This window comes from Podarcis bocagei, assembly GCF_964188305.1.
Source record: "Podarcis bocagei genome assembly, chromosome: 15".
NCBI classification, from domain to species: Eukaryota; Metazoa; Chordata; class Lepidosauria; order Squamata; family Lacertidae; genus Podarcis; species Podarcis bocagei.
The window spans coordinates 11,017,607-11,045,562 of record NC_138141.1 but is presented as its reverse complement, the minus strand read 5'-3'; the positions used below and the strand labels follow the sequence as shown (position 1 = coordinate 11,045,562).

The 27,956-nt window shown below is 45.9% G+C and overlaps 2 protein-coding genes across 2 annotated transcripts in view; both read right to left on the bottom strand.

Annotated features, from left to right (window-relative positions):
* Positions 1-12,477, bottom strand: part of NUDCD3 (NudC domain containing 3) — a 53,833-nt gene extending 41,356 nt beyond the window's left edge. Inside the window, exons 1-2 of the mRNA XM_081171809.1 lie at positions 12,081-12,477; positions 7,682-7,998 (exon numbers count right to left, since the gene is read on the bottom strand). Of these exons, the coding sequence (XP_081027935.1) occupies positions 7,682-7,998; positions 12,081-12,278 (515 nt within the window). The 5' untranslated portion in view covers positions 12,279-12,477. The remainder of the gene's footprint in view (positions 1-7,681; positions 7,999-12,080) is intronic.
* Positions 12,478-15,974: 3,497 nt separating this feature from the next.
* On the bottom strand, positions 15,975-22,577 carry LOC308574190 (melanin-concentrating hormone receptor 1-like). Its single transcript, XM_081171769.1, has 5 exons — positions 22,279-22,577; positions 20,609-20,694; positions 19,392-20,184; positions 18,041-18,583; positions 15,975-16,413 (listed from the first exon to the last, which is right to left on the bottom strand). Exons 3-5 carry the CDS (start codon positions 19,850-19,852, stop codon positions 16,194-16,196), a joined length of 1,224 nt encoding a protein of 407 aa, XP_081027895.1. The 5' UTR covers positions 19,853-20,184; positions 20,609-20,694; positions 22,279-22,577; the 3' UTR covers positions 15,975-16,193.
* Between the last annotated feature and the right edge of the window lie 5,379 nt (positions 22,578-27,956).

The window sequence follows — 27,956 nt, the reverse complement described above, 5'->3', positions numbered from 1 at the left end:
CTCTGGGCAGCTTCTAACAGGTTCCACAGGGTTGGTGCCACTACCGAAAAGGCTGTCTGTCTGGTTCCCTGTAACTTCACTTCCCACAGTGAAGAACTGCCAGAAGGCCCTTGTAGCTCAGTGTCCAGGCTGAATGATGGGAGTGGAGACACTCCGTCAGGTATACAGGGCCGAGGCCATTTAGGGCTTTAAAGGTCAGCACCAACACTTTGAATTGTGCTCAGAAACGTACCGGGAGCCAAAGTAGGTCTTTCAGGACCACTGTTATATGGTCCCAGCAGCTGCTCCCAGTCACCAGTCTAGTTGCTACATTTTGGGTTAGTTGTAGTTTCCAAGTCACCTTCAAAGGTAGCCCACATGGAGCACATTGCAGTAGTCCAAGTGGGAGATAACCAGAGCATGTACCACTCTGGTGATATAGGGCACAGGTAGGTAGGGTCTCAGCCGGCGTACCAGGAAGTTCACATCAGGAAACAGTGCTAACCTTTGGGCCTTCAGATATGGTTAGACTACAGTTCCTATCTACCTGACCACTGGTCATGCTGGCTGGAGATGATGGGAACTATGGTCCAGCAACCTCTAGAGGGTCAAAGGTTAGCTACCCCTGACATAAAAGACCGTTCAGAGTTGTAGTCATCAGCTTACAGTCTGTTAAATTATTCCAGCATTCTACCTCATTACCAGGGAAACAACGACCAGCAGTCATATATCGGGGAAACTGAACATACCTGCAAATATAGGCTTAATGATGCAAATGTGCAAAACATATTGTTTTAAAATAAAGCCCAACCCACTTTAAAATTGGCTGCATGCTTCCAAAACTAGCGTTTGTGATTCATGCATGGATTTTCAATGAACTAGCACCCAGAGGCTGTAAAATGCCAAAGAATTAAAGTTTAAATAGCAGGTCCTTTTTGACTTTGTTATCACATGGTGCCACAACATAGACATAACGCTTTGATCAACTTAAAAAAATCTAGGCTTCCGACTGTTTCCAGCTTCAATTTTTAGAAGCCAGCTCCACATCTTGATAGTTTGCCAGCCTACCCAGTCAGCTGAGCATACATCTCTCACCCTAACTCAACACCACATTAAGAGGTGACAAGACAAGCCTACCAGAGAGCCAAACTCAGCAGACACTATCAGTATTTGCCTAGCAATAGACAGCTTGCTCTACTTATGCATACAAAAATTAGCAGGGGACTACAGACCCAATACGTCTGGTGCCCTAGGAGGAATGACCAGTAGCACATTGAAAAGAACTTAAGGAAAGTTTCAATGGACAAAATCATCCTTTGATCTCTCGGTGAATCTTTTTATCCCAAGTAATTTTTTCCCATTCAGACTCACTGCACCTAATCCAGGATTGGGGCATGACTGACTAACACCATCAGAAACGCAAGCTTTTTAAAAGCACAATCTCTTCTGAAATATATAGGTAGGTTAAAAGACAAACTTTGGTTTTTCTGGTTATTGCAATATATCAGCAGAGGACTGGGACACCTTTTTCAACCCCGGAAGTGCATTCCTTTCTGGGGAACCTTCCAAGTACTGCATGGCAGTTGAAAGCAGAGCTCTTCCTGCTGGGATTTATGGATGGAGATATATATATACCATGGAACACTATTTCAATACATGATCACAGCAGTGAAACTTTTATATGTACAAAGATCTAAAGACTGATCATTACCTACCATGGAGGAATGGTTGTCAAAATTACTGGACTTAGCTGGCATAACAAAGCATATACCTGTTGCCTTAACAAGAAAATAGCAACAACTAGCTGCCACATGGGTTGGATCCAAAGTTTACTGGGGTCTACCGTGATATGCACCTAAATAGATATATGCCATTAGGTAGACACTTGAAAATACCCTGGCGTGAACCTCCACTATAAACTTATGATAAAGAGGTAGAGGGAGTCCTTCTCTCACTGCAAAGCCCAACAATGACAAACTTAATGTATTTGCTTTGTTCTTCATATCAAAGGCCTGCAATGTCATAAATTCCTTCCAGTAGCACCTTAGAGACCAACTAAGTTTGTTACTGTTGTTATAGTTGGGTCTCTAAGGTGCTACTGGAAGGATTTTTTTTATTTTGTTTCGACTACGGCAGACCAACACGGCTACCTACCTGTAGCTACTGCAATGTCATGTCGCTGAACTACGCATTCCAGCAATAATGCCTAGTGCCTTTACCAAACCTGTGGTATACTGAAATAGGCATGTGTGCTAGAAGTTGGTGCCTCTTAAAGATATCCTGCCCATCTTACTTTTACGTTTCTAAGTTTACAGCTCCAATTCTGGGTCACAGAAAGCTTCCAGGCAAGCAACACTTTTGAAAGGGAACAAACAGATCTCACAAGTGTGTTGATTCTGCCGTTCCAGCGTAACCCAGTTTTGCTTAATATAGCAGCTCCTACTATTTTCTCCTACCATGGAGAGGACAGCCAGTTCAGCTCTACTTGCAAACAATCCCTTGTGGCTCAACTTACAAAGGCCACCATCGCTCCTGGTTCTACTTCAGAAACATCAACCGCTTATGCTGCGCCACACTTCTCTGAAAAGAGCTTATACTTGCTTCTCATCCCTCATTTCCAATAACTTCACGAGACGCAACTCTTCTAATACTAGGCCTTAAGAGAGATGTAACTTAGACCCCAGTTCCATAAATGGGGTGAAGAAAAGACTAATTTATGCAGCTAAATACACCGTGGATCCTCTTGCTCAGACAATTATCACCCAGTAGTTTGTATTGTTGTGCTTTTGATTTTTTAAAAACTTCTTCCCCCCCCCCCAATGCCATGGAAGTGCCAATTTCACTTTAAGCGCCTTCCACTCAGGCCACTCCACACTAAGTCAAATTACTAAGAAAGCTGTCTGACTTCCAAAGCGTCTGCTGTGCCAACAGCAAAATAAGGCAACCAAGGGAGTTCAGCCTTCTACATAAAAACAAAGGCGCAAATGAGAATCGGGAGTCAAACAATGTAAACAGAACTCAGGAGGCTGACTGATCTGTGGCACATGTGACACTATTTTAAATACTGTGAGGCAAATGTATGCAGAGTAAAATCTAAAAGAGGGCCAAGTGAGAAGGCAGCACTCAAAATAAAAAAGGAGCTGAGCTCAGACATCGAGAACGATGGAGAGAGCTGCTTGTCAAAGCAGATGGAAATGTCTGGGCACAAAGAGTGTTGCAATTCACAGCCTCACACTACCCAGATGGCAATAAAACAGGCACTCTTTATTCTGATCTTTCTGAAGTTGGAGACATGAAGATCAGATGGCAACATGTCCTACATAGGATCGTTTAGAGATGGAAGCCAAGCCAATATAGGCTTTGGCAAGAGCATCAGAAAAATGATATCCCATCTCCTTCCATTAAGCATTTGTTGCAATACTACTCAAAGTTGTGGTGTGCTGCATCTAAATGTAAGACCAGAAGGGAGGAGGAGGAAAGACTACATTGTATGTGTCTTGTGATAATGAGAGGCCTCTATATAGCTGCCAGGTTATGATTACTTTGTTGGCATATTGCATGAGAAAAATATACTTTGAGATTTGTTTCATCCTTGCCATCTTCCAGGAGGAAGAACACGGGTGAACACAAAAGGTTTTCAATTTTAGATTCTACTTGTACCAAGTCTATCTAGATCAGTATTGTCTAGACTGACTGACAGATTTTCAGCATTTCAGACAGAAGTCTCTTCCATTCCTATCTCGAGATGCCAGAGATCGAACATGGGATCTTTTGCATCCAAAACATGTATCTATGGTTTTCTCCCAGTCAAGTGGGAGACACACACATTTACCACCACTTCTGTGCTTCTAAGTTCTAGAAAAACATACAAACCCACCCTCTTTCGAAAAAGATAAGGACGTTTCGGGAGATAAGAATGACCATCCTGCACTGGGGCTGTGCACATTTGTGTAAGGTGTTAACAAAGGTCCAAATGCTTTTAGCCAGCTGCTCTTGTACTCTACTTGTATATTTGATTTGGCCTGGAAAGACATTCATCACAAGTACTGAAAGTGGCAGTAATTAAGGCATTTCAACTAACAAACTAATTCAGTTTTCACTGAATGCATATTTTATCGTGCTAGAACCTGATTTGTACAGAAAGGGCTAGAAAGTACATGGGGATTGTTTTGGTTAAATGTTAGAAAAATGAGAGAAATTTGGGCATTCAGCCTTCAGCCCAGGAGCTACCACCACTCATACACATATAAATAGTAGAATCATAGAATTGTAGAGTTCTATACCAGGGTCATCTAGGCCAACTCCCTGCAATGTAGGAATAAATGATGCACCTACACATATTACTGCTCCCTCAAACACATTATTGCTTATTATTTCATAGCTGTCAATGTTTTCCTTTTTTTTAAAGGGAAATTCCCTTATTCCGAATAGGATTCCTCGCAAGAAAAGGGAAAGTTTACAGCTATGTATTATTTTCTTTCTACCATCTAAACATATCCCACATTTAAAGAAAACACCATATTCCTGAAACTACAAGAGAAAATATACTGACTTTTTGTACTAAATAAGAAGCAGAGATATAAGCACACCTCATCTACATACCAGATGAAGACTAATAATGTTAATCTTATTCACAGTTTGCAAGATGGTATATTAGAGACATGTTTCAACTTCTGGGTGATGAGACTTGGGGAAATTATGTTGTCTTCATGTAAAGAGAGTTGGAAATACTATTGCAGAATTTCAATTTCCATCCAGTTGTTGCTAGAAATGAACATCATAGCATCTTGCTTAGCCAGGCTCTCAGCAGCAAATTTTGTCTGGAGGGAAACCTCAGAGACCTCACATAACTCTTCAATATGCTTTGGAGTCTATGTTATCCATTTAGTGGATGCCAACACCACCCAGTGGCAAGCTTATACCAACTACAGCAGTTCTGCAAGAAAAGTTGGGTGCAATATCTCTGCACACAATTCTTGAACTTTTCAGCAGCAAACACCTGCATATTAGCTAAACAAGATGAAGACATTATTGACCAAAAGCTGTACGTTTAGGGAATCTTCGGTTATTAGTCTACTGATTCATTAATATAACCCTACTGAATGCTAGGACCAGTATGAGGGCCAGACCTTGATGGCTGCTTCACCCGGTGGTATATTGCAGGTGAAACCACCACTGCCGAGTCTCTCTACTATCAGCACCAAGTGTGTGAGGGATAAACAAGCTGCAGCCAGGTGCTGGCAGCAGAGGGACTCGGCAGTGGTGGTTTCACCTGCAATATACAACCAGGTGAAGCAGCCATTAAACTCTAGCCCTCATACCACTGAGGGAGGAACATCAGCCTCAGCCAATGTAGCTTGTTCCTAGCTTGGCTGCCTACACAGTGTAACAGAACTCCCACCTCTCCTCCAGTTTGCATGAGCCAGAGGTGGGAAGGTGCCTCCTTTACACTTCTCTGTTCAGGGGCACACAGCTGCCTGGGAGACATCGGGGCTCGCTCAGCTGCAGAGAAGGAGCCTTCCTGCCCCCCAGCTGAGCAGTGCAAACAAGCTGTGTTGTCCCTGCCCCCAAGGCTCTGGGGTGAAAGCACCTCAGCTCCCGCAGTGAAAGCTGCAGCAGTTTCACCCCACAAATCGCAGGCTGGGAACAATGCAGCTCATTTCAACATTGCAGTGTATCGCCAGATCGTGATGTTTGGGCTGGCTAAAGGCAGATCAAAGGGACAGCACTGCTACCCAAATGAGCAGCCATGATTCATATAGCACATTTCACACCTTCAAAAAGCCTGCTCCACACATACAGCCTCAGTAATTCTTACAAAGCCCTAAAAGGTAGGTTGATCATATTTCAAACAGAACAGTGGTTTTCCCAAGATGAAACCAATGGCCAAGGCAAGATCTGGAGACCAGCTCTTAGCTCACACTCGTCATCACTATGTTAAACACTGCTTTGCTTCCAGACTAAAAATACTCCATCCCCTCATACACTAACACTAGAAAATAGTGCCCAACAGGATCTTTTCCCCATGTAGGATGCTAAACCCATTCCAACACTCCACAGGCAATTGTGAAACCATCTTGTTCAGTGTTTGGGATGCAGAGATTGGTGGTTTCTGGCTTTCGGCAAGCTGCTTTTCCAAACCAACAGGAAGTGCAATGTCCACAATGGATGTCAGGATTCTAAGAGATTCCCATGACAGTAAAGCTTCCCCCATCCTGCAGCCATGCCATCAAACTGATACAGAGCCTCATTTCACCTTGCCTTCCGAAGTGATTAGACTACCAACAAAGGACTTATATGGCAGTACACAAAAGCTTTTAAATTATCAGTACCTTGAGAAATACACTTACCAGCTGTGTCAAATTCTGCTGCTAGCAGCAGATATACTTTTGTCTGTATTACACATACAAAACTCCCTAACACGTCACAAAAGAATTCATCCAAAGCTAATGAGTGTCTACCTCGCAAAATTAATCATAATTTGTCTTAATTCCACTCTGAAGTACTATTTCCAGGGTGATTAGTCTTTAAACATTGAAAGCATCTTCCCAGACCCATCTTTATATTAGCAGAAACTCAGAGAAACATAATGTAAGTGATAGGAACTAGGTATGGGTGTGGAGTGGAGATATTTAAGAATCAGTCAGCAACAAAAGTTATCCCCAGAAAAGCTAGAAATTCTATTGAAAAATAAACAAAAAAAATGTTCAGCTTTTGGGTTTCACCTACAATGAAGAGCAACAAAAGGAGCAAGAAAATGCACATATCAAGCACATAATAGACAGCAGGCTCCCCAATACTTTCAAATTAGGCAAAGTTTCTCCCTAAAGCCACCACAGGCCAGTATACGTCTTGTGGTGATATAACTAGTTTGGCAAGTGTACATCAAATAAATTCCACAGAGTATTCTCACCAAGATTTACATACTGTGTGTTAGCCTCTCGTTTAAGCCTAGTCTACACATACAAGAGAACAGGCCACACCACTTTCAACTCCCAGTGAAAAATCTTTTAGATGTTTACTCATACTGAAAAAAACCTGCCTTGATAAAAGAAATCTAATACATCAAGGAAGCAGATTCCAGCACGGCCCTTTGTCAGCGTTGCTGGTTTTCTACCTATACAGTAGTGAGTTTGTTGTGGGAGAGCATTCAAAAGCACGACTCTTGCACCTACATTCAGAAGTGAGAAAGGGCCATAGGTCAATAGTAGAGAACATGCTTTCCTTGCAGATGGTCTCAAGATCAGTCTTGGCTTCTCCATTTTATTAAAGTACCAGGTGATGGGAAAGAACTCCACCTGAGACACTGAAGAACTTCTGCAACTCAGGAGTGGAGCAATGCCATCTATTCCACCACCTCTGCCATTTGCCATCGCATTCTGTTGCATAGACAATGTTCCTGTTTCTTCCAAGCAAGAGGCTGCCAGGTCCATGGCTGATGCCACCATGCGAGAAACAGCCACATGAAGGCTTGACTGTTAGCACATTTCTGTATATATCCAAAAGGCTGCTGCACAGATTTATCCACTGAAATAGCACCGAGGCCCCTTGTTCACAAATAAACATGTTTCCCTAGTGGCCCTCTTGAGAAAAATGAACCCGTCCCAAGACTACAAGCTAAGCTATATTAAAGATACATTGTCAGTTCATTTCTCTTCAGCAAAATGTTCGACGAGGTCAAAACACCATAGCGGTCACTCACCTGGGCAGCTCTGCTGGCTGACTTTCTAAGGGGGCAGCAACAGCCTCCGGTGGTGCCACGGCTGCATTGGCGGCTTGTGCATCTGCTTTCTCCTCCACTGCCACAGGCTCCTGTGACTCTGTAGCCTTTCCACCCTCCGATACAGAGTCATCACCCACTGCTGCACTGATCTCAATCTCCTCAGCTACAGCTGGCACCACCTTCACTCTTTCTCCTGCAGCTGCCATGTCCTCCTCTCTTTTCTTCACTTTTTCCTGAAGTTCTTGCTGTCTTCTGTCATCATCTTGGCGGGCCAGGTGTTCAAAGTTTTTGAAAGCCTGAAAGTGATACAGCAAACAAAGCAACAGCCCAACCATTAACCTATAGATAACAATAAGAGAACGGATGGAAAGGGTGGTGTTTTTTTTTTTCAGAGGAGTGACAGAACTGCTCCTTGAAACAGACTGCTTCGTGGATGACCTACAGAAACAAAGCCATTTATATTTCTAACAAAACAAGTGCTGAAGCTTTGGAAGGACAATCAGCCCACCGTATTAATTATCATTGAAGAATGGGAAATTATGCAGAAAGAAGAACTATACTAAACATAAACTTCTAGTGAGATGCTGTAGGGCAGTGGTGGGGGACTGGACACAGTCAGCAGGCCAGATAATCATCATCATCAATTTTTATTTATACCCCGCCCTCTCTACCCAGGGCCAGGCTCAGGGCGGCTAACACCAAATATGAATTACAATAAAACATAATAGAAAAAGAAAAAAGCCTCACCCTTCATTGGCACTCACCTGGCAACACAGTGATGGCAGGTGACCTTTCTTTGAGCCCACACTTTTCTTTGGAATACCCAACAACCTTGTCAAGCACTCTGTAAGGGACCTGAAAGCCTTGCTGAGGGCCTTGCAAAGCACTATATTGTGAAAAGCCTTAAAATATTGACCAACCAGATATTTGTCAGGTCTTCTGAAGCCCCTTGCAAAGCTCTCCAAAAGATCCAACAGATGATACTTGGGTCTTGCAGAACCCTTTGCAGGTTCATCAACAGTGCCTGGAAAGCCCCTTTCTGCTTGCTACCTACCCCACACCTTACCTCAGGCATAGGGGAGGTGGGCATAGCTTGGCCAAAATGGCCTTGCAGACCAAATAAGAAGGCCTGGTGGGGACCAATTAGGCTCGTGGACCCTGCTGTAGGGTTTCCACAAAAACTCAGGGCCATAGATAAAAAATACAAGTAGTATCTTTAAAATGCCACAACAGTATTTGTTGTGTGTGTTCGGTATAACAGACCTGTTTAGCTACCCCTACAAAATTAAAACGTAATGACACGTACCTGCAACACCTTTTCTCATAGCCTTGTATGCAACCACCTGCCTGGTCACTATAGACAACAAGGAGTTACCTGAGTCCACTTAAGTGAGCAGGTTACAGGAAAAAGAACATAGCATTCTGTCCCTCCTCTAGTAGCCCATCTCATTTCTAAGCTGGGCAAAGTCCTTCATAGAGAAGATAAAATGCAGATTTTAAGAGAGTAACAAGGGTCGTCTAAACTGCCACAGGGATGAGGGTGAGGCAGAATAAATATGCAGCACTCCACTTGTAGCAGGCGCCTCTTCCTCTCTAATTGCCATGTGTTAACTCTCAGCCCCATCCGAACAACACATTGAACAAAAACATCTCCACCCTTCTCATAGCCACACGCACACAGGGTCAGTTATTTCACAAACACACTTGGATCTAAGTGTTTAATTTAGTCATGCTTCTGATGCCCAGTTTTTATAAAGCAGCTATTTTATAAATAGCCATTCTAGAACAGTCAGCTGTTCCAAGAATAGACTGGAGAGGTCAGGCTGAAGTGGATATCAATCTGAAGGCCAGACTTCTGTCTGAGACAGCATTAACAAATGCATGTAAAAAAGATACATGGGTAAGATGTGGGCAAAACCATAGTCCAGTATCAAACTGCAACCTGTAGTGTGCAGTAAAAAAGCCAAAGCCTGCTGCATTTTCATCAGATTTTATACAAGAAAACCTGGGAATCTAGGAAGCAGAACAAGCCTGAAAAACAGCTACATGACAGCAGTAATGGGATCTAAGGAAGGGTCAATGCAGGAAAAACAGCTAATTAATGCTTCTGTCCCACTACTTGCCATTGGGATCTTCTCCCTCTCTTTTAAAAGTAAAGGGGTGTGTGGGTGGGTGTGACAAGAGTGAGAGAGACATGAAATTAAGAAAGCACCTTTTCAATTTAGAATTGGGTACAAAAGAAAACTTTTTCTAATCATACTCCTACAAGGAAGTAAAAGAAGCCCTAACACAACTTTTATTTCTAGTTATAAAAAATAAAGCTCTTCTGGTGAGAAATTTTAAAAACTTCAGAATTAACTTTTCTCTAGTTTGGTTACAGAACTCTTTAGAGCTCTAATGCTAAAAAGATAAGCAGTTCTAGAAATCAAAGGTGATTTTCAATGTTAGTCATACCTGGAAACAGACCCAATGAAGTCAACGGGCTTAAATAATTTATTGGTACATTAACTTTAAATAATAATAATTCGCTCAAATGCATTGTCATTACCTTAACTAAGATATATTCAACTTTAATAATGGATCCTTTTTTAAAAACGGTCTCTTATTTCACAGAAAAAGGTTGGACTTTTGCCACAGACGCCTCTTAATTCCAGTCATGTATACAAAGCCATCCGATAAACCACAAAGGAGAGGGATTCTTAATTATATTTTGGAATCACTAAGATCTTGCAAGAGAATGTTGGGTCTCATTGTTTCACTGATTTAGCCCCTTAAGAATGTGGGATATCCTATATTTAAACCAATATACACTGTGAGAAGGGAGAAGAGCACCCACACGCCTCAAAAAAAGTACAGCTGGTGCAAAGTACAATTATTTTTAGTCTTATTTATGTTTATGGGGATGACAGAAAAAGTCACTTTACATTTCTGGCACATTATAAATTTAATTAATTAAGGCTGCAACCTTATACCCACTTATATGGGAGTAGGCATGTAAAAGGTTGCACTTAACTCTCCACTTAAGACAGTGGATAAAGAGCAAGAATTTTGCATCCAGGGAACCAAGCACCCAACTGCCAAAGGTGGGTGAGCAAGGTGAGCTAAAAGAGGATTAAAAAAACCACAATCTAATTCTTATCAATCTAATAAAGATTGGGATTGGAATGTGAATGGACTGGAGTGACAATGCCATCGTAGGGCAATGTGTCAGAAAGGAAATTAATTCTGTTTTGTTTTACGTAAGCCATCATGGGAATTACTCCAGGTGAGGAGGGAAAATAGAACTGAAACAGGCATATATATCTGCCACCTAAGGATTATACTTTATTCATGAAAGTGGGCTTTAGCCCAAAAGAACATAGCAGCGTAATTCTGAGTTGTGTCTGTGGCACCTTAGAAACTGTTTGTTGAGTTTGCTGTGACAAACTGACGCAGCTACTCCTGCCGAATGCGGTGTAGTTGTTAATATTGGGCTAGGACTGGGAAGGCTCCAGGTTCGAAACCCAACTCAGGCATGAAGCTCACTTTGAGCCTGTCTCTCTCCTCTCTCTCTCTCTCTCTCTCTCTCTCTCTCTCACACACACACACACACACACACACACCCTTCTCTTATGCTGTGCCTAATGTACCCCCACTGGGATGCTGCGATTATTAAAACGAGGGTGGAAAAAGATAACCTTAAATTCATTGAAGCCAGGGGGGAAACATCTCACAGTGCAACAAATATCTGTATAAACAACAGATTGACTACTGCAGAGCTTTAAAAAATGGTCTGATTTGTTATTCTTTATTACGCCTCATACTCACTTGTCTCCAAGCGACTTTGGACGCATTTTGTTGTTGTTCTGAAAGGCAAACCTACCTTGTAACTGTTCAAGAAACACCGTATAATTCCTTACCCGTATATGGACAGAAAACAATCCGCTCCCATAGAACCCACCACAAGAAACTCCATAGCATACGGCTTCGTGGACTAAAGCTTCCCTTCCACCTACAAAAGCCACGGAAATAAACAACTACCTGACTTTTAGAAGATATCTGAAGACAGCCCTGTTTAGGGAAATTTTTAATGTTTGGTGTTTTATCATGTTTTTAGTATTCTGTTGGAAGCCACCCAGAGAGGATGGGGAAACCCAGCCAGATGGGCGGGGTATAAATATATTATTATTATTATTCCAGAATAAATCTTTATGGAGTCTTCAGAGATGCCCAGCAGGGACTGTGCTGCTTTTTTGTTTTGTTTTGCTGACAGAGAGAGTTAAACCTCCCGGAAATGGCTACCTAAATAAGGATTCGTATGAAACAAAAACAAATAACTCTTCATTTTGAGCGAGGGGCAAGGGAGATGGGCGAGGAGCCCCCAGCCTCTCGGACTCACCCGAAGCGCCATGCACTTGGCCACCCCCGGAGGGAAGCCGAGCCGGTCGGCCGGCTGCACCAGGAGCCGGTAGAAGTCGGTCTTTCGGTACAAGAAGCCGAAGAGGATGTTCAGGAACTCCTGGACGTTCCCCACATGCTGCAAGATGCCCAGCAGCGCCTGGTCGTACATGTCCGTCATAGCGGCCGCCCGCTCCATGGAAGACACCCGAGGCCGGAGGAGAGGCCTGGTCGAAAGACGCCGGGGGACACGGCGAGGCCGGCCGAGCGAGCGAGCGAGCGGGCGACCAGCCTCCCGCTCCAAGCAACGAGCGCCTGGGAACTCCGACTGGAGAGTCCGCAGCTGTCACGGCAACCCTCACTCGGTGGGGCAACCCGGTGAAGTGATGGCAGCGGGCACTTCCGGTCCGGCGCGGAAATGGGTCCGTCCCCGAACAGCTTCCCGGCGCGGCGGAGCCGCAAGGTTCCGCTTGGGCGTTTAAAACGGGCGAGCGTCTTCGACGAGGAATTTACTACATCCCTCCGCGTAGTGGAAGCAACTTTATTGGGCTCTGCCCATTTACCTGGGAGTAAGCCCCGTTGGGTGGCTTGCTTCTGAGCAGACGTGTGAGGTTGAATTATTGTTGTTTCTTTTTTTAAAATAAATATTTTTTTATTATTGTTTTGACAAAGTAGTAATCATAAATAATAAAAAACGTGCACCCCACCCCCGAGACCATTGCATTGTAACTATCCCGCCTCCCAAAATTTCATCCCCTCTTGCGGTGGTTTGACCCGCTTTCCTTTTTAACAGTAGAAATTATGCAAACACGTTCCAGATTTCAAAATAATTTCTCCTGCATATTCCCCATTTGCCTGGGAGTAAGCCCCGCTGGGTGGCTTGCTTCTGAGCAGACGTGTCAGGTTGCATTATTGTTGTTTATTTTTTTAAAAAAAGTTTATTTTTATTTTGACAAAGTAATAAGAATAAATAAATAAGAATAAAAACGTCCACCCCACCCCCGAGACCATTGCATTGTAACTATCCAACCTCCAAAAATTTCAACACCTCTTGCGATAGTTTGACCCCTTTCCATTTTAACAGTACAAATTCTACAAACACCTTCCGTATCGCCTCAAAATCATTTCTCCTGCATATTCCCTATCTTACCTTAATAGCACATTAATTTATTAAAAGCTATATCCCACACGTCTTTATACCATTCTTCCATTTTATATTCACCTTGCCCCTTCCACTTCCTAGCTATAATAACTGGTGCAGCTGTCAATAAATTTGTGAGCCATTCCTTCCTAGACTGTTTATCTTCCACCCCATCATAAATTGGTATAATGCTACCTCTAGACTTTCGATCAGCTTTAACTCAGTGATTTCTGTTATCTCCTTAAACACCCTTCGCAAAAAAAATTGTACATATTTACACCCCCACCACATGTGAACATAAGTCCCAGTTTCCTGTTTGTAACGTTATTATCATCATCATTATCATTGATGGCTTGCATTCAAACCATTTCCAGCACCGTTTGGAATACATGACTGTTCTTTCCCCCTGAGGTGGTATAATAGACCTGCAACAGTTTTTTTAATACCCCCACACTTTTTCTTTTTTAATCACCTGCAAATAGAAAACTTGCATATTCTAACTGACTTCTAGCAGACATTTACCCGTTGTGCTAATTTCCTCTTTGCAAGGAGTGCCCCCCCCCTTTTATGGGAGCATTAAAAAACGACATCATCCACCTGTAGGCTGAAGTGTTAGAGCCCATACTACATTCTTAGCATTCTGTTATCATCAAAATTATCACATTAACCCTACCATGTGGAAATCCCTTGCAGACAACTGTAGTGCCTGGAGACAAAGATGCTTTTCCCAACACAAAAGCAGGACCAGCACTCTTCCTGCATACTGCCTCTGATAGAGAAGGTACAACATTACCATTGGAGCTAGTACCCTTATCGTCCATGAAGTTGTCTAATCCTCGTTTGAAGCCATCCAAGTTGGTGGACATTACTACTTCTTCTGAGACTGAAATCCACAGTGTAATTATGTGCTCTGTAAGGAATTACTTTCTTTCCTCTGTCCTGTATCTTCAGAGTGGATATGTATACGATTACGGTCATACCTCCGGTTAGATGTGCTTCAGGCTGAGAGTTTTCAAGTTATGCTCCGCGGCAACCCTGATGTAAGGGAGCATGTTACTTCCGGATTTCGCCACTCACATATGCACAGACGCTCAAAATGACGTCATGCACATGCACAGAAGTGGCAAAACGCGACCTGATCATGCGCAGACGCGCTGTCACGTCTTACATTTTACTCAGGATGCGAATGGGGTCTGGAACAGATCCTGTTCGCATCCAGAGGTACCACTGTACTGTCTAAAGCAGCCACAAGCTGCAGCTCTGATTTTAACGAACATCAGACCTAGGGGAGGATTTTTATCTCTTTGTCCCTGGATTACAATCTACCCCCCAACACCTCCCCGCAAGCTGCTATTAACCCTGTAACGGGAAAGATACAGTTGTGCGTATTCCTTACCAAAGGAGACTGAGGCTGGATCTACACTGATCTGGAAAACGCTGTTAAAAAACAACCCAACACTTTAAGAAAAATATTCCTCCCAATGCAATTTCCCATCAGCGACAGATCACTGCTCTACAGCGTCCTCTGGTGTCACATTTTTATAATGTATTCTTAACGTTATAAGTCACCATTGTAGATTTGTCCTAACAGAAGCTAAGGGGAGGGATTTAGATGGAGAAAAGATTAGGACACCTCTGCAGGCTTACAGTTTAAAAGACATGACACACAAGGGAAAAGGAATGGGGAGAGAGGAGGGGGAAAGCATCCCCTGGCACTAGTTGTTAATGTGTCACTGGAATGTAAGATGCAGGGTATCTTTGGGTTGTATCCAACTGAGTTTTACTCAGAGTAGATCTATTGCAATTAATCAGCCTAAGTTAGTAATGGCCATTAATTGCAAAAGGTCTGCTCTGTGTATGGATTGAATAAAGCCACTTATCTGTTTACCATTTTTTTTGCAAATTGCGAACCTTTTTGCAAACCTAGCATGAGTGAATTTCAGATAGCACATCCTCATTTCATACTCTGACCACGCGAGAACTACTAAGGTAACAGAAGGAATTGTGATAGGAGAAACTTGATTTTAGGATCAGGTTGGTTGAACATGGCCAACTAACAGGTAAGATTGATAAATACCGTATTTTTCGTCCTATAGGGCGCACCGGCCCATAGGACGCACCTCGTTTTTTGGGGGGGGAAATGAAATTTTAAAAAAAATTATCCCCCCCCGCGCGGCTGCCGCCCCAAGCCTTGCACACACCTGCCCGAAGCATGCGGCACCCTCCGGAGGGCTCCCCGTGCTTCGGGCGACAGGCTGACGCCCCAAGCCTCGCGCGCTCGGCGGGAGCTCCTTCCGGGCGCGCAAGGCTTGCGGACACTCGCCGGGGCTGCAGGCTGCTGCCCACAAGCCTTGTGAGCCCGCGGGAACTCCCGCCGGGCTTGCAAGGCTTGCGGATAGCTTCCTGAAGCCTGGAGAGCGAGGGGTCGGTGCGCACCGATGCCTCTCGCTCTCCAGGCTTCAGCGAAAGCCTGCATTCGCCCCATAGGACGCACACAAATTTCCCCTTCATTTTTGGAGGGGAAAAAGTGCGTCCTATGGGGCGAAAAATACGGTAAGCACTTTTAAGTGCTCTGGTCTAATGTGTCCATCGTATAGAAGTTCCATCAACTTGATAGATTTCTCTTTTGTTCAAGGGAACACCCTGGCAAGAGCAGTCAATAGATTAGAGGACGGATATTACGACAAATGATATTTACAGGACGATTAATTTGTTCTTGTAGACTGAAACAGAACAGGCGCATTGACTTCCAGACAAAGTGAATTATTGTTTCATTTAATTCGTTCAATGTCCCTTGTCTTATTAGTCGTCACTAACAGTTTTTCCGCTTGCTGCCATGGTCTTACAACAGCCCTCCAAAACCAGGAGTCTTCCAGTCTGTATCTCTCCCTCATCACCACCTTAATCCTCTTCCAGAACTTCAGGGTGTGCCAATGTTTCAAGCTGAGATCTAAACCAAATCAAAGCGGGTCCTCAAAACCCACTAGGTTCCTCATGTCCATTGACAACTACACTGAATCTGGTGGCCTCAGTTACAGAGCACAAAGGCATCTCTGTTGCAAATGGAGGGTAGGCGATGCATGGAGACGCAGCATGGCTTGCTTCTGGACTGTACATCGTAGCTGTCATTTCTGGTATAGATAAAGAATGGCTTTCTCGTATTGCCCTCCACTTGGTAAACAATCTGCAATACCTGTAAAGAAAAAGAGATAATCTCTCAAGCATTATCTATTTAATAAGTGATGTGCATAAAGCAATCCTGTGTGTTTTGACTCAGGAGAACGTTCTGCTGTGTTCAATGGACCTTCTGCCCAGGTCACTCTCCACAGCAGGAGTGTGGAACATTTTCCAACCTGAGGGCCACATTCCCTGCTGGGCAATTTTCCAAGGGCCACAGGCAGAGGCAAGAATGGGCAGAGCAACAAAATGGCTGCAATGCCTCAAGGACTGCCCCTTTCCATATGAACATACCTGGACACTGAGATCATCCTCTGAGGCTCGTCTTTGTGTGCCTCCTCTCCACAAGAGGTCCGGAGGGTGGCAACACAAGAACGGGCCTTTTCTGCAGTGGCCCCCCATTTGTGGAATGCTCTCCTCAGGGAGGTTTGGCTGGCATCTTCATTATACACCTTCAGGTGCCAGGCAAAAACGCTCCTCTTCAGCCCGGCCTTTAGCTGACTGACATCTGATGAGCTTTGGAATGTGTTGTGGTAGGGGGAATTATTGGTTTGTTTCTGTTCTTATTTTTATGATGCGTTTTGGGGGGTTTTTTAATTGTAATTTTATGCCGTGAATTACCTTGATATCTACAGGTATAGGGCGGTATACAAATTATTATTACTATGACGATGGTGATGATGGTGATGATATCTTACCTTGGGCTCGTTTCCATTCATACACCCCCCTCTTTATCCTCCTTCCCCACAAGCCAAGAAGCAGTGTCAGAGTTCAAGGATACATTCCAGTCCGGGCAAAAGCACTCCAGGGGAGTGCGAAGCAGGACTGGGGAGGGATGTGTCAAGTGGAGAGGTGGCGTGGCTTGTAGAGAGTCCTGAGGGCTGGACTGAGATTCCCCCTCCCTGTTTCACCCTTAAAATAAAGCTTGCAGCATCCTTCTGTTAGAAGAATTTTAAGGTCTCAAATATATATTCATTAATGCACACATATCTAAATATATAATCCATGTGTCTGAAATAGTACAGGAGTGCAATCCTGAAGCCATTCTGACTCTCCTGGTGACCTCAAATACTCCCTGCTGGAAGGAAGGCAAATGGGGAAAGCCTCCCCATTGTCTTTTCTCTTACAAATCCTGACTTAAAGGTGTATTTGTGTATGAATAGGGTGAGCCTGTGACCTGGATTCAGGAACTAAAGTATTAACGATCATGAAAGAATTGCCAGGCTGCCCAGGTAATGCAACCAGCGACCCTTATCAGGTATCCTGGCATGATTTCTGCTGTAGACCACCTCCTATGATGTATGTATGACGATTTTGGGGTGGTCTTTGGCTAAGGTGGTTGGGCAATGTCAAAAGTCCTTAAAGGTTCCTGCACACTTCTGTTCAGAGTCTCTCTCTCCTTGGAAGGAGGGAAGGAAACTCTTTTGCAACAGAAAAATAAATATCTGCCTTGATTTCACTGGATCCTGCCTCCAACCATTCTTCTCTGACCGATCATGGAGTTAGGGTACTCGGAGACCCATGGGGAGTTGGGCAGCAAAAGCTAAACCCCTATATTTACATCACTTCTCACAACAGGAAGTCACCCTCTACTGAAATAGCCCTTTCTCTCCACCACATCCCCTCCTGTTCCTCGTCCCCACCTGGACTGGGCCATCCTCTCGCGGAAGAACTCGGTGCAGAAAATGACAAGGATGGGGCTGACACAGCTGTGGGCGTAGCTGAGGCAAATAGTAGCCTGGTACAGATAGAAAAAGGTGGCAGAGGGTGTGGCATTGAGGTTGACCAACTGCAGCACGTGGTACGGAGTCCAGCAGACAAAAAAGGCAGCCATGATTGTGAGGGCCATGCGGGTCACCTTCCGGCTGCGGGCGGATGGCTTCCTATGCACCCGGCGCATGGCACGGAAGAGGTGCTGCAGAGTCAATGAATACAGTACAGTGATCACCACCAAGGGGAGCAGGAAAGCCAGCAATGACTGGTACAGGGTATACCAATATACACTGTGGGGACCTGGTAAGTCAAGGAGGCAGATCTCAGTCTTGTTGTCCCAGTGCACTCGGGCATAGAGCATCGCAGGCGTGGCCAGAATCAAGCTCCCAGCCCACACACCAGCGTTGATCAGAGTTGTGCACCGCAGGGTCCGTTTCTGGCCGATGGTGGACGAGTACACAACTGCCACGTACCTGGAAAGAGAAATGAACTGGCGTCAGGGATACAGGAGACACAGGGCGGCACATTCCACAAAGGAGACGAGGCGTAGAGTAGCTGTCCTTTTTTCTGCAAATTTAACAGAAGGGAAGACAAACCTTCCCAGCTGACATTAAGACTAGCGAAGCTAACTTAAACCTATAGCTTAATACACACAAATAAATGAGATTGACAGTAATAAGCCATGTGTTTAAATGTAGAAAGGGCAGCGAGGACTTCACACTACTGGGTAGTGGGTAGTAAGTGTTTTGTCCTTGCAGGATCCATCTGTTAGCCTCTACACCACAGGGATATAATTTAAGAGGGAAGGAACATCTGCAAATATCAAGGATTTCTCCAAATGACAGTTAATACGAGCAATAATTTATTCCGCTTTACTGCCTGTGCCATAACTTTCCCATAAATCAGGCCTAAACAGCTGGTTGCTTCCAGATCAAGCATGGCACTCCAGCTGCAAAGGGGCCCAGTGTCACTGAATTACTTTCCAGGATTTCAGGCAAACATATTTACCATCTCCTACTGCAGTCTTTGCCAACCTGGTGCTTTCCAGATGTTTTGGACCACAACTCCCATCAGCCCCAGCCAACAACTATGCTGGCTGGGGTTGATGGGAACTGTAGTCCAAAATATCTGGAAAGCACTAGATTGTTGAAGTCCAATCCTTCTCACTGGAAATGCCAGGAACTGAACCAGGGACTTTCAGCTTGTAAAGCAAACGCTCCTTCTGAGTCGCTTCTGAATTAGCATACCATGTTCATCCCGCTCTTCTACCTTGGTTCCTACCTGTCTACACACAGCAGAGTGACAATGCCCACGCTACTGAACTGGTTGTTGAGGTCGATGGTGGTCGCAGCCCAACAGAGAAAGTCTCCAAAAACCCAGCCTTGTTCCTGCAGAAGTTGGTGGATGACAAATGGCATACCAAGCAAGAAGAGTAAGTCAGCTACTGCCAGGTTCAAAATGTAGATGTCGGACACTACCTTCTGCTTGCAGCCCAGAATGACCGAAATCACCATCCCATTGGCCAGAACACCGGAAGCACAAATAAGGGCATAAATGGTGGGCAGCACAAAGCGGACAGCTGGCCCCGGGAAGCTGCTGCCAGCAGCCAGCATGTGCTCACCACAGCCTGTTTCTAGCTCACAATCCCTTTGAGAGTGGTTTAGTATCCATGGATTAAGAAGACCAGGAGATATGTTGAGGCCAGGAGACAAGTCGCGGACTCTGTCCAGCAAAAGTGCCATGATGGGCCCTGGGCAAGGGATGGAGCTGTCCTGGTGAGCCAAGGAAAATCCAACATGGCCATTCAAAGGAGCAGAAGGCCTATGTGCCGGAGATGAACGCCAACTCTGTGTCTCAAAGCCCAAACTGAAACAATGCCAATTGCCTCCTTCCTCAGTAGAAGCTCTATGGTTTGATGCTGGTGTGTACAGGGATAAACCTTGAAAGACTGTTGTTCATCTTTTGGCAGGAGACTCAGCAGCTTGGCTCCATTGTACATGGTTCTTCTTGTCTTGTCTTGGGTGCCATCTAGAGCACTCTAAAGAGGAAATGTTCCAGTTGCCTCTTGGACATCCTGGAAGACAAATGAAGGACTTAGGAACATAGGAAGTTGCCATATATCAATGATTCATTTACACTGATGGGCAGCAGCTCTCCAGAGTTTCAGCTGGAATATTCCCATCCCTTCCTGGAGAAGTAAGGGACTGAACAGGGCTGATGCTCTACCACCAAGCTATGTGTGTCCTTCCCACTTACATTAAAAGAACAGCCAGCTACCAAAGTCAACAGCCATAAACTGTCCATTCATTAGAGGTAATGAAAAGCACGTAACATGGGGAAATCCAGCCATACGGGCGTGGTATAAATAATAAATTGTTGGTTGTTTTGGTGGTGGTGATGGTAGTGGTGGTAGGATATATTACCACATGATTCCAAAGATTCAGCTAACAAAATTTTATGGTTCCTTAGTGCAATCAAGAATGGAAAATCTGTGTTACCCTCCAGATGTCAGTGAACCACAGGTCCCATAATCCATGAACATTTTCCATTTTGGCTGGGGCTGATGGGAGCTGGGCTTCAACATCTGGAACATAAGAAGAACCCTGTTGTATCAGGCTAAAGGCCCATTTAGTCCAGCATCCTGTCCTCCCAGTGGCCAACCAGTTGCCAATGGGAAGCTCAGAAGCATAGCTGTCAACGTTTCCCATTTTTTAAGGGAAATTCCCTTATTCCGAATAGGAATCCTTGCAAGAAAAGGGAAAAGTTGACAGCTATGCTCAGAAGCAGGACCTGAGCAAAGCAGTATTCTCCGTGCTTGCAAATCTCAACAACTGGCATTCAGAGTTAAGGAGTTAAGGCATAAACATAATAGCCAGTAGCCACTGCTGGCTTTTGTCACCAAACTGTGCTCTAGATAAAGGAGTGTTCCATGCAGCCCAATATCCAAACAGTGAGAAACTTCAAGGGTGCCAGCAATTTCCTTGTGTTAAGTTTCCCTTGGAATGAAAGTCACAAGAGACTGTGGTGTCTTTTTGATATATGGTTTTATTTACACACACACACACACACACACACACACACAAACACACACAAACACCAACACAATGTGAGCATAAGATGGAAGGGCGCAGAGCATCAGATCTCGCTGCCCCACTAGGTTTTCAGGAATCCGCCACCAAAAACCATAGCTTTGGTTTCAGCACAGAGTGCAAGGCCAGCCCCTGTGTCTTTCCCGCTCTAGGTGAGATTACACCACACAGGGCCCTGGTCTATTGATCTCGGATGACCTGGTATCCAACCACATTGGTGGGGAAGGCTTATCCCCTCCTTCTAAAAAAGCATTACTCACTAGTTATGTATTTCTATGACAACACATCTATTCTTGACCAACTATTTAGACATGTAAATAGGATTCTTAAGAGGCTGCTGGCTAGGACCATTAGCTTAACAAACAGACTGGTTTGTCCATTCAGTAGTTGCTTCTACTATGGGCTCCTGTCTTACAGGTATAACCACAGGTTCTGGGGACCCAAATACATCATTCACACACACACAATCCTGTAACTGGAGATTTCCTGCCTGATTTTCTGCCCGGGGCTCAGTGGGCAGAAGAGTGTCCCCCCTTGGTTAGGTTACAACTAATACAGGGTTAGGGGGCCCTCCTTCAACCTCAAATTCACATTACCCCAACCCCAAAAAGTCTTGACAGTGGGGGAAATCACCTGCACGTTCTTGGAACTGGATGTGACCAGTTGTGATGACTGACCCTGACTCCACCGCTGCTCCCACTTCGGCTGCTGGTCCTGCGGTTAAAAGGCCACTCCTTCCATGTCCTCCGCCTGGTGGGTTTGGATACATCACACAAACCCCGGGGAGTCTCTCTCATGCACCTCAAAAGATGCTACCTCAGTTTCCAGCAGGGGTGCCAACTTGAATAAAATATTTGGGAGGGGGGCAGGTAAGCATCACCCACCCATAATCAATCACATGACACCGTGCATGCACATCATTTGAATGGCAATGCCCATCAACTTTGGGGTGGGGGCTGGACCCCTCAAATATTTTATAGGGGGTCCAAGACCCCCTCGGCCCCAGCCGTTGGCTCCTACGGTCCCCAGTAGCACAAAAGACAATTGGAATGAATTATTCGTGTTATTGAAGCACTCACACGTTCATCTTCATGGGATGGAGGAGGGGAGAGGCAGAAACGCTCACACCCCACTAAAGAAAAAGCCAAGGCGCAGGTGTCCCGATGCGGGGAGGGGGCGCGGCGGCCGGCTGCCCGTTTACAGCTCTACCTCCCTCCGCTCCCGAATCTTGCCTAAGCGGTGTCACTCCGCTTTCCTTTCGAGCGAGATGGTTCCAGTCCAGCTTGTCCCGGGAGCAGAGGGACATGGTGAAGAAGTAACCCCACACGCCCCCCTCCCCTGTGCCTCGTGCGTTTACCCTTCCGTCAAGATCTCCACGTGTACCCAGTGGCGTAGCGTGGGTTGTCAGCACCTGGGGCAAAGCAAGTAATTTGCGCCCCCTAACCCGTGGATTTGCGTCCCCTAACCCGTGGATTTGCGCCCCCTAACCCGTGGATTTGCGCCCCCTAACCCCCAGATGTTGCGCCCGGTGAGGCCGGCCCCCTGCACCCCCCACGCTACGCCACTGCGTGTACCTCCTCCTCCTCCTGCTGCTGCTGCAGACGCGTGTTCGTGTGGATGCGCGCGGCGCGCCTCTCTCCGAAGCCGGCTCTCTCCCTGGCGCGCGCAATCGCCGCCCATCAGTGGATCCTCTCGCTCGCGCCTTTCTCTGCGTTCTGCAAGAGTTTGCAGGAGAAGATACGAGCGGAGGAAGGACCGTGTGGGTTTCTGTTTTCACCCAGCGTCAGAGACGTCCTGCATTTCTACCCGCCCCTCGCTCTCCAATGCCTATTCCCCTCCCTTTAAAGAAAAAACGGAGGGGGGAGAAAGAAAAAACAGACATGGATTCGCATTGGGCTGAAACTTCTCTCTTCTGATCTGAAGCTCTGCATATATGGAGGGATGATGGGGTGAGGTGAAAGCACTCTGCACATGCTCAGGGCATGCACTTTTCCAAACAAATGCCAATGACTTTTCCAGCCAGCTTTTACTCCAAGGAGCTCAGCTCAGGGCCAGGATACATGCCGGCCACTTTGCCTGTCCCCCATACTGCCCCCTATCAGTCCGTCCCCTTCCCCTTTAACTAGGGTCTTGGTCTGCCACCAAGAAAATCCTTAATAAAAAGCAACAAAACATCCAGGAGCCTGGTTGGGAGGGCAGTGAATGGCAGCCAGCATAGCTGGGCTGGTGAGGACTCCTTCCCTTTGCCAGGGCCCAGCCTAGCTGACTGCAGGTGCCAGGATGGCCGAGCCACAGGGGGTGTGGGTCTTCTCTGCAAGAAGAGGGCCTTTAAGAGCTGTCCAGATGCTTGTGGAACAAAGAAGCCAGCTTTCCCTCTCCCATCGGCGCCGTCAGACACTTGCACAGTATGGCTGGAGCACCGCAGAGACAAAAGTGCAAATTGGAAGCCCCAGCAGCTGCAGAGAGGGTACGTGGGCTGAGTCATCCGTTCATCCTGCGCCTTGCTGGCATCGCAGTAGGAAGGGGGCGTCAGAAACGTTTGACAGTTCAGCCCCTGCCTGTGTGGGTGAGAGGGTGGAAGAGCCAAACGTAGTGCTACAAAAAGGGTCTGCTGAGCAGCTCCAGCAGCAAAATTTATTTGTACATTGGTACCTCGGGTTACAGGGACGCGGGTGGCGCTGTGGGTTAAACCACAGAGCCTAGGACTTGCCGATCAGAAAGTCAGTGGTTCGAATCCCCACGACGGGGTGAGCTCCTGTTGCTCGGTCCCTGCTTCTGCCAACCTAGCAGTCCGAAAGCACATCAAAGTGCAAGTAGATAAATAGGTACCGCTCCGGCAGGAAGGTAAACGGCGTTTCCGTGTGCTGCCCTGGTTCGCCACATGACCCAGAAGCTGTACGCCGGCTCCCTCAGCCAATAAAGTGAGATGAGCGCCACAACCCCAGAGTCGGCCACCACTGGACCTAATGGTCAGGGGTCCCTTTACCTTTACCTTACCTCAGGTTACAGACGCTTCAGGTTACAGATGCTTCAGGTTACAGACTCCGCTAATCCAGAAATAGTACCTCGGGTTAAGAACTTTGCTTCAGGATGAGAACAGAAATTGTGCCGCAGTGGCCCGGCAGCAGCGGGAGGCCCCATTAGCTAAAGTGGTACCTCAGGTTAAGAACAGTTTAAGAACAGGTTAAGAACGGACCTCCAGAACGAATTAAGTTCTTAACCCGAGGTACCACTGTAATAAGAATATTGGAAGATGCCTTGTACCATATCAGCTTGTTGGTCCGATTTGGTCTGATGTGGTCTATTCTGACCAACAGCAGGGGAGCCTCAAGATCACAAGTAGTAGGGAACAGATCTCAAATATTCTCCTTAGGGAAGGTGGAGCGAGAACTATTAAATAATCCTCTCAATCAGGACGAGGGAGGGAAATCAGTGCTACAGCTTGTACAAATCCACCTTGCTGAATGCCACAGCTGCCTTTCCCCTCCATCCTTCTCATCAGCAGGTGACCCGCTGGTACAGAGATTAAATGCTAGCAGATTTGCTGCTAACATGTGGCTTTAATGGCACCTACTGGGATCTGCTTCTTCCCACTCAGAGGCATCATAAATGAAGCCCCATCATGCTGTGCTCACAGAGTCCTTCTCCCGCTGCCTTTCCCTGCAGCGCCAAATGGCTACTTTTAGAGAATGCTTTTGCCAGTAATTTGTGCTTGACGGAGCACCAACAGCTCTGCACATTCAGAGCCAGTAAAAAGTATCCAAAAATTTCAGATCATAGACCATGAAGGAATCCATCCTGCTGGCTTTCAGGGGTGAGGAATGAGTCTGCCAGTAATGGGATGGTAAGCCCCTCTCCTTATTTTCTTAAAGGGACATTGCAAAGCTTTTTCGGTGGCATTATGGGTAGTATGCAATGCTAGTCACATTCAGAGGAGACACCTTTAAATTAATAGATGTGGCTAGTTTATGTCCATTGATTTCAGGGAGTCTAGGATTCAGTGGGTCTAGAAGTCAGTAGGAATTTGATCCTGTATTGTACAGTAAAGAATACAGACCTCTCTGGTTTCCAATTGCAGGGTGGGAAAACTCCTGTTTGATGGTAGGCAGCAGTACATTTATGCAACTGTACACAGTTCATTCCCACTGGGTGCAACTGGAAAATTTTGCCAATCAGAAGGTCGGCGGTTCGAATCCCCACGACAGGGTGAGCTCCTATTGCTCGGTCCCTGCTCCTGCCCACCTAGCAGTTCGAAAGCACGTCAAAGTGCAAGTAGATAAATAGGTACCGCCCCAGCGGGAAGGTAAACGGCGTTTCCGTGCGCTGCTCTGGTTCACCAGAAGTGGCTTAGTCATGCTGGCCACATGACCCAGAAGCTGTTTGCCGGCTCCCTTGGCCAATAAAGCGAGATGAGCGCCGCAACCCCAGAGTTGGCCATGACTGGACCTAATGGTCAGGGGTCCCTTTACCTTTAAGGCATGCAGGGAAATGGAAGTACAGTGGTACTTCAAGTTACAAACACCTCAGGTTACAAACGCTTCAGGTTACAAACTCAGCTAACCTGGAAGAGTTACCTTGAGTTAAGAACTTTGCCCCAGGATGAGAACGGAAATCGTTTGCTGGCGGCGCAGCGGCAGCAAGAGGTCCAATTAGCGGAAGCACGCCTCTAGTTAAGAACAGTTTCAGGTTAAGAACAGACCTCCAGAACGAATTAAGTTCGTAACTAGAGGTACCACTGTAACAGGGCAAATTATTATTGGAGGAGCAAAGGGCATCCTAGGATTGAGGCAGGGTATCTGCTGAGGCTCCACAACGAATTAGGAGACCCACAGGCAAAAGCCTCTTGCACCTGCTTCCTCTCTTCACCACTGCAACCTGCTTGCTGGTTTCACCTGCCTCTGGTCTGGCCCAGACAACAGTGGGGGTGAGAAAAAGGACCAACAGGTGCTAGTGCTGCTTTCTTGCTCATTTACTGTCTACCTGGCAAGAAGGTGGCAGGTAGCAATGATGAGGAACAGCCAGTAATCATGGCAGCAAGGAATATCACCAGTAGAAAACCAGGTCAGTAGTTGATGGCTGATTATGTCAATTGTGCCTCCACCGGCCATCCTTTTTTGACAGGTCTGAACATCCATTTTGTGATTGGTGGGCCTCAATAAATTTCAGCCCTGTAGGTAGAGAGTTTGAGAAGCTCTGTTCTAGGTTACAGGAGATGCTACAGACCCTGTTATAATGTGAGTAAGGTTGCTTTGATCTGCATTAATAGGCTCAATCTCTACAGTTTAGACTGGACAACTTGATAAGCGAGCAAGGACAACAATAGTACATAATCGCTTCTCCTCGGCTCTGGAATGAGTTTTTGGAATGTTAATACTCAGTGGAGCTGGGGGAGGAGAGAGATGGCAATGAGGAGATTTTGACAGCTGGAATTTGTGTGACAAAAAAAGAGAGTGGGGAAGAGCTGTGAGCTGAATGCTAATGAAGCGCCTTAGGTTTCAGTGGCTCTTTGGGATAATAGAGGCTATGCTATATGCCTGGGTAGTCTGCTTGTTCACAAATTGCTTGGCTTGTGTGTGGTCTCAAGCTGAGCGGATCTGAGTCTGGACAAGTGACTGTCGGGGAACCATGTGTAAATCTGCCTCGGCCTCCCTGGTGGAAGGAACGCAGGCTGCTCAACTCAAACTCAGGGTAGCCAACCTGGAGGACTTCATGTGTTTTGGACTACAACAACTGTCAGCCTCAGCTAGCATGGTCAATAGGCTGGAATGATGGGAGTTGAAGTCCAAAGCCTATGGAGACTACTGGCATTGGTTTAGTGCTTTCCCTGGAAAGCTCACTGCTCAGGGAAGTAGGAAGCCCTGAAAAAGCAACAGTGATCATAGGAGCCAACTCCTAGGGACCTAGGGGTCTTCACCCTCTCCTAATAAAGTATAGTGGTACCTCGGGTTAAGTACTTAATTCATTCTGGAGGTCCGTTCTTAACCTGAAACTGTTCTTAACCTGAAGCACCACTTTAGCTAATGGGGCCTCCTGCTGTCGCCGCACTGCCAGAGCACAATTTCTGTTCTCATCCTGAAGCAAAGTTCTTAACCTGAGGTAATATTTCTGGGTTAGCGGAGTCTGTAACCTGAAGCGTATGTAACCTGAAGCATATGTAACCCAAGGTACCACTGTATTTGGGGGCCTCTCTCCAAGTCAAGCATAGGCTAACTCAGCCCTCCAGAAGTTTTGGGACTACAACTCCCATCATCCCTAGCTAACAGGCCCAGTGGTCATGGATGATGGGGATTGTAGTCCCAAAACATCTGGAGTTTGCCTATGCCTGCTCCAAGTCAATGAACAATGCAATTCAAATGATGTGTGTGCGTCACATCGTGTGATCGATTGTGCGGGGCTTACCTGCCTGCCCCCCCCAATATTTTATTCAAGTTGGCACCCCTGACAATGATTCAAAACAAATTGCTCCAACCAAACAAGAAGACCACACAAGTCAGTGGAGGCTGGTGCATTAGGGCAAATGGTGCACATCCCAGCCAAGTTCATTTTGTCCTCAGGTAGCCTCTTCCTCCACCTTAGTCTCAATGTTTGTATAATTCAGCAGGGAGGAAGGTGGGGACAAAAGGATTAGTTAGCTCTGGCTATCGTTGGTTTTTACCCTGCCTTACTGTTGATCCCAAGGGATGCGGGTGGCGCTGTGGGTTAAACCACAGAGCCTAGGGCTTGCTGATCAAAAGATCGGCAGTTCGAATCCCCACGA